Source organism: Brassica oleracea, chromosome C4 (assembly GCF_000695525.1).
Source record: "Brassica oleracea var. oleracea cultivar TO1000 chromosome C4, BOL, whole genome shotgun sequence".
Lineage (NCBI taxonomy): Eukaryota > Viridiplantae > Streptophyta > Magnoliopsida > Brassicales > Brassicaceae > Brassica > Brassica oleracea.
This window is the reverse complement of record NC_027751.1, coordinates 43,698,990-43,705,935: the sequence shown is the minus strand read 5'-3', so window position 1 is coordinate 43,705,935 and position 6,946 is coordinate 43,698,990. Positions and strand designations below refer to the sequence as shown.

Sequence of the window (6,946 nt, the reverse complement as noted above, 5' to 3'; positions counted from 1 at the left end):
CTTCGAGGGTGAAAATTATAACATTAACTACGGCCTTGGTGTTCACTTGACATCTTCAACAAAAAATAAGCTCTTTTGTAAGATAAGAAGTTTATATAAAAAAACTTTGGCTTAGCAATGCACATGTCACAAATTTCTCAATTTTGTTGTTAATCAATATATCATGGATTATATAAGAGATGACCCGAAATTAAAAAGAAATAACTGACAAAAAACCAATAAAATATATTGTACATCTGCCTGATTATGTCAAATCGAGTAGTGTGGTTTTCTAGATTAGAGAAACCAAGTTAGCTTCAAGATGCAACGACCATAAAAGTTTTATGCCAAGCTCTTCCAATTTCAATGTATGATTTGGACCCAAAAAAAGAGTCATTTCACTGAAAAATTATATACCTATAAACATACTAATTCCAGAGAAAATCACCTTTTCAAATAAGATGACTTGACATACTTCTCGTAGCCAATAGCAAGCTTAAGAATCTAGCTTGAACCTGAGCATCTGAGGAGGATCAAATACAGAACAACTTTTATTGAATTAAATGAATAGAGAGCCTAGACTTGTAAAAGAAGCTAGAGAAAGATCCAAAGGGGAAAATGATAAGTTACCTAGAAAAGTAGTCATGTACCAAACGTCAAGACCATTGGAATTGAAATATGCCAATGACTCCTCTACTGAGGTGGACGGTGACGGTAGAACCACACCGCCAACATTAAACGCCCACTGTCCCTTCTTCCTGTAAGCACATGATAAGAAAGTGTTCATGCCTATTCATTAGTTCATCCAATCTATCAAAACAACACCATCCAGTAAAAATCATTACAAATCCACAATAATCGAAAAAACTTAAATAAGACAACAATTAGTTGATCCTAATTGGATCACATTTATGATTATGATATTATCTATTCATATTCCAAAAAGAGACAACTATAACTCTGGAAGGAGCATTGAATTATTCAGAAGACGCATATAAGACGTACCGAATCAAGAATCAGAATTGTGAAGAAGTTGAGGTATTGTGAGTGACTAAGTGTGATAATAAACAGCCTTTGATCTGATTTACGTGTTTAGCAATGAATCTATTATCATCACCAAACATGTCTCCAGTTCTTCCATTTTTCGGGCAGAGAGACTGGCTGCATAGAGGCAGCAATTAGCAATCTCTTGCTGCTAAATTGTTTTTTCTCTATGTGTCAGAGTTATTCCAAAATCTACACTCCGTAAGTTAGCTCCCACCTAGATAAAGAAAAAACAGGAAGAAGATTTGTTAGCAAACATCAAATAAGTTTGAATTGTCCGTAAAAAGTTGGGCAAATGGAATTTTCAGCTGCCCTTGAGATACAGTAAAGATGGAGTTTTCCATAAGATGTTCTAAACCCCAAAGGATGGTTTCTATCTGACCCTGTGGCAATATGCTAGGTTTATCAAGCCACGAAGGACTTCTCTGCAAATGAATTGTGACATTTATAAAACTTTTTAAATCTACCCGCATGCAAATCATTTGGTTTTATGGTGAATAAAGCAACACCAAGACCCAAATATAGAACAAACATATGTAAACCAGATCCTAGAGTACTCACTAATTGAGCATCTAAGATCAGATGAAGCGTTTTATTTAAGATCATAACAGATTGGTGTGGAAAGAAACCATTAAAAATGATTTACGATCATAACAGATTGTTGAAGAGTGGGTTACCGTAACGGCATAACGGCGTAACGACAAAGTGGAAGAGTCGGAGAAGATGAAAACCAACGCTTCCGGGACTAAAGTAAGCTTGGGCTTGAATTGGAACGTTTAAAAATGTAAACTCAGCCCAAAAGAAGGACCAATTTTTGTTTTAAAAGGAGAAAGCTCTTGTGACGTGGCCAATTAAAATCTTTGTGAGTGGTCGATTTAATTAAATACGTGGACACCTTGGCTATTGAGCATTAAGCCTTTTTAGTGTCGTAAGATTAACTTTGTATACACTATTTATTCCATAAATTTTTATAATAAATAATATGTAACCAATTTTTTTTTATGAATATCCAATTTTTCAGTTTTACAAAGAAAAGACATGCATAAGAGATTGACTTTTATGAATAATACAAGCAATATCGACTCTATATATATGGAGTGCCAAAATTTTTGTAATGTATCCTAACTATTTCAGTGACAGTTGTTTATAATTATATATGAATTCTCCAATAAGAATTATTAAATTATTTATTTCAGAATATTGCATGTTTAACGTTAAAATAACCTACATGGTGATTTATTCCAAACCATATAAAGCGATGAAATGTTTAGTGATTTTTAGCAATTATTGTCATGTACATATATATAACTTTTAGCAAATATCATGTATGTTATCATGTACATATCATTTTAGAATATATTACTGATAGGTGTAAATATCATGTAGTATAAATAAATTGACTTTTTAAAATAAAAAGGTTCAATATTACATAACATATAAATTTAATCAGACTGTAAGAAATTATATTAAAGCATGCATTAACTATTTATTGTAGTTGTTGATAAAAGCTCTAATAAAAATATTACAAAAGTTATGCTTATATTTTTTAAAGTAATAAAGAAATAAAAAATGAATAAATATATAAAATCTTATTATTTAGAAAATATATAACAAATAAAATTTAAATTTAATTAAAAAATATTGCACGTGTCAGAACATAAAATAGATATTACATTAGATTTTTTATTTAAAAAAAATATTATTTATGTCCGTCAAATCGTAGGTAACTAACTAACTAACTATGTAACTAACTAAATATTATACAATGCAAAAGACGGCCAGGGTTTAACACTAACAGCATACTCGAATCCGATCCGGATTAGGTTAATCAGTTTGGTTCCTCGCTTTTCGTTTGATTCGGTTTGATTGTAAACCCAAAAGAAAAGCGGTCGGTTTCAGTATCCTCTTTCACTTGACTTCTCGTCTTCCTTGTCTCCAGATTCTTTCTACTTTTTTCACTGTTGTTTCTCCGTTTGTTTTCCTTTTTCTCTTGCGGCTCGCTCATCCTTTTACTACTAAACACAATTGACGACATCTCTAAGCTTTAGCCAGATTCGTGTGTAGGCTGTGTTATGTGTTTGTCTTTGCGTTCGGAGCGCATCTTAATCTGAAGGAATTATTGTTTGTTTCTGTTCACGGAAATGGAACGAAAACGGTATATGTCTCTCTGTTTGCAATCCATTTTTATGTGCTTTGGTTGGAATCCATTTCTCTGGTTTTATTAACTGTAAAGATCCAATCCTAATTTGTTTCAACCCTAAAACCTATATATCTTTAGTTATTTGATTTTTATTTTTTTGTTACAGCATATATTGTCTTATGGTATGAATGAGGATAGGATCAGTGAGTTGCCTGAAGCTTTGCTCCTGCATATATTGTCTTATGTTCCAACAAAAGATGTCATAGCAACGAGTGTTTTGTCCAAACGGTGGAGATCTCTTTGGAAGATGGTGCCAAAGCTCGAGTTTGAATTTGATATGGAACATGTCTCTTCAGAGGCTGTTTACAGGTCGCTGATTTTTGCATAAAGCTCCAGTTCTGGAAAGTTTGCATTTGGACATCGAAGATACAAAAGGTCGTTCGGATATTGGTTTCTTGATTGGAATTGCATTTTCACGCCATGTGCGTGAATTGGTGTTGCATCTCTTCCGTGAGGATCAAGAGACAGTAAAGTTTCCAAGTGTATTGTGTAGCTACAACAATACACTCGAGGTATTAAAGCTTCCCTTCTCGGGTTTGTTTCAATGCCCCTAGAAAGCTGCATCTTTACTACGTGGAATTCAAAGATGAAGAATCTGTTTGCAACCTTTTTTCTGGCTGCCCTAGGCTTCAAGATTTGGTTGTGAAACGATATAGCAATGCAAATGTGGAGACTTACTCTATTGCAGTGCCATCACTGCAGAGGCTAACCATAGAAGAGGATTGTAGCACAGATGTAAATGATGGAGGCTATGTGATTAATGCACCATCTTTGAAGTACTTGAGCATCGAATGCCTCGGTTTTATTGACTTCTGTCTAATTGAGAATGCGCCAGAGCTGGTGGAAGCAAATATCAAAAATGTTTCTCATATAGCCAATGAGAACATCATTGCATCTCTAACTTCACCCAAATGTCTTTCCTTTCACTTACCCTTAGAGGTAAAATTTAACACCGTTTTTGTATCTGCCATTGTTTTTTCTGTACTAATGCTTAACCATCTATCCACAGATTAAGTGTCCTACTGGTAGCATCTTCTATCAGCTGGTCTCTTTGGAGCTGCATATAAATGAAATAAATGGGTGGAATCTACTTTCCTTCATGCTCGATAGCTCTCCTAAATTGCAAATCCTCAAGCTCTTTGGTGTTAGCAATTTACCACAAGTTGTTTCCAGAGCTTCTTTTTATTCATATATTATGATGATCTAATATCATATTAATTGCGCTTTTGTCAGTCATATCGTTATCGTGAACGTTCTCCAGTGAGCTGGGAATGGACTCAGCCGAAATGTGTACCAAAATGTCTGTTGCTTCATCTGGAGACATTGGTGTGGACAAGATACGGATGGCAACGAGAAGATGAGAAACAAGTGGCCACTTACATCCTCAAGAATGCTAAACAGTTGAAGAAAGCAACTTTCTACCCAACATGCGTCGGGGCCGAAACAGCTGGAAAAGTTGGAAAAGAGGCGAGAGATGCTCAACGAGTTGGCTAGTGTGGCCAGAGGGTCGACCTCATGTCACCTTTTGTTCGAATCCAAATGATCTCTAGAATGTTTACTGCTGTTTTGGCAAATGGGAAATCCTCAAACTTCTTGAATCTTTCAAAAAGTCTAGTGGATTGTTAAGTGGTAAGAGTCTGGTGCATTTTGATGATTAAACGTTGTTGGGTTGTTGGTAAAGACTGTTGTGACATCTATTTAAGCTTTTGGTAATTTGGAAATGGAACTGAGGCTGATGTCAAAATTCATTGCATTATATTGGAATGAGAGAATCCTTTGGAAAAAAACGCATAATCTTATAGAAAAACTTTGGTTGTCCAATCTGAAAAACTTGTTATTTGTTCTCTATAAAGCAACGCATTTCTCAACCTTTTTGTTTATTTTCTAGAGAATTGGAAAATAAACTTGAATATAAAAGGGGAAGAACAATATAGAAGGGGACCATAACAGTTAGGCTAAGTAAAGGAATAACCTAACCTCAAAGAAAACAACTTATGAAAAAATACATTTGTTCATTAGTACATAAAGAAATCGATTGGATCCCTCTTATCAACATAACCCAAATTAATATCCTTAATTCCAAATCCAAATACAAACCAAGAAAATTCAGAAAATGGAGAGAAAAGCTGATCATGCTACTGCCAACCGCATCTACGATGAGTTCGATCCAGTCTTTAACTGGAAAAGTGAACAGGGATTCGAAATTCTCACAATTAACCTTCCAGGTATTATTACTAATCAACAATCTCTCGTATTACATTCATTGTGGTTTTTGTTTTACTCATGGTTCTTGAATTGTGTTGATCGGTTCTTGGTATAACAGGGTTTAGGAAAGAGCAACTTAAAGTGCAAGTAACCTCAACGAGGAAGGTAAGCGTGATGGGGGAACGTCATGCAGGAGCCAACAGATGGATCCGTCTCCGCAAGGAGTTCCCTATTCCGGAAAACATCAATGTTGACTCCATCGCTGCCATATTTTTAGGCACAAGTCTTGTTGTGAAGCTCCCTAGACTAGAGCCAACGGGGAAACAAACTTCTCCCATTGGTACAACCGCAGCAAGACCTCCCCTGGTTCATAAGGAAACCGAGAAGGTTCAACCAACAAAGCCAACAAGAGAGAAAGAAGCGGAACTAGAGAAACATGCTGAGAAAGCTCAATTGCCAACGCCATCTAGAGAGGAAGACAAGAAACGGGCTGAGAAACAAGAAGCTCTTAAAGCTGAAGAGAACGGAAACGTTTGTGATGGAGTTAAGCAAGATTATAGAAGTAAAATGAATGCGTACAAGGAGAATATTGGAGGATATATGGCGGGAATGATGAAGAATAATCAGAGAGAACTCACAGTTGGTGTGGTTGCTCCAGCGGCTGCAGTTCTGTTGCTGTCGATTGGATTCTATGCTGGTCATATGTTTACTTCTTAATAACCTCTTTGCAGATTTCTCAAAGGACGATAAAATATTATAAGAAAACATAATTAATAAACAACCATCAAAGGAAGAAACGTTGTTCTGAATAGTTGCCAAATTCTAACAAACACCTTGTCAAAAAAAAAAACGAAATAGAAATTCAAAGTCATACAGTTAATTTTATCCAAAAATAAAAAAAAAGCCAGATACTATAGTCAACTCGTTCAGCCTCTCCTAAGCTACAGCTTAATCTGATGGAAATGAAATCACCGTATCAGCAGGCTTTTCCCTAGTCTCTCTAGGTGAAAACTGATACTTTGTTGTATTCAAATTTATACATTCTCTTAATCTTCATTGTATTGTCAGTTATATTCAATAAAACTCTTTACAATCCTTTGAATCATAGAAAAAAGTCGATTTATGTGTTTGCTCAAAACGTAAGATTAAACTCTAACTTTAAGCTCTGAGTGGATCTAAACTTTACTATTTGACGCTAGAAAAATTAGGCATGTGTGTTTGGGTCTTTGGGTCGGGTTCACGCCGGTTTCTTTCGGGTCCGGATTTTTCGGTTCTTAGAAATTTGGACCCAATAAGTATTTGTAAAATTTCGGTTCGGGTTCGGATCGGTTCAAGTATGGATCTGGTTCGAGTCTATAATTAAAATACATGTAGAATACCCGTAATTTTTTTGGGTTCGGATATACTTAAAATCTTAAAAAAGATATGAAATACCTGAACTCCATCAAATTTAGTCGATACCATATATATCTAAAATTTTACAAAATAACTTAAGTTAAACCATTAATAATTTCAATA

The 6,946-nt window shown here is 35.0% G+C and overlaps 2 protein-coding genes across 2 annotated transcripts; both read left to right on the top strand.

The window, feature by feature from the left end:
* Positions 1-2,843: 2,843 nt before the first annotated feature.
* LOC106341985 (FBD-associated F-box protein At3g49020-like) lies at positions 2,844-4,975 on the top strand. Its single transcript, XM_013780752.1, is given in 7 exon segments — positions 2,844-3,178; positions 3,330-3,542; positions 3,544-3,743; positions 3,745-4,162; positions 4,233-4,367; positions 4,457-4,666; positions 4,668-4,975. Coding segments are annotated over 6 exon segments (1,257 nt in total). The 5' UTR covers positions 2,844-3,178; positions 3,330-3,347; the 3' UTR covers positions 4,767-4,975.
* Positions 4,976-5,263: 288 nt separating this feature from the next.
* LOC106340757 (inactive protein RESTRICTED TEV MOVEMENT 2-like) lies at positions 5,264-6,353 on the top strand. Its single transcript, XM_013779601.1, has 2 exons — positions 5,264-5,448; positions 5,547-6,353. The coding sequence occupies exons 1-2, from the start codon at positions 5,337-5,339 to the stop codon at positions 6,143-6,145; spliced, it is 711 nt and encodes a 236-aa protein (XP_013635055.1). The 5' UTR covers positions 5,264-5,336; the 3' UTR covers positions 6,146-6,353.
* Positions 6,354-6,946: the final 593 nt, after the last annotated feature.

What these genes read in the sequence shown, in the direction of transcription:
- LOC106340757 (XM_013779601.1), top strand. Translation starts at nt 5,337, where the DNA reads ATGGAGAGAAAAGCTGATCATGCTACTGCCAACCGCATCTACGATGAG. An exon ending in TCTCACAATTAACCTTCCAG is followed by an intron (nt 5,449 to 5,546) that starts GTATTATTACTA and finishes TTGGTATAACAG; the next exon opens with GGTTTAGGAAAGAGCAACTT.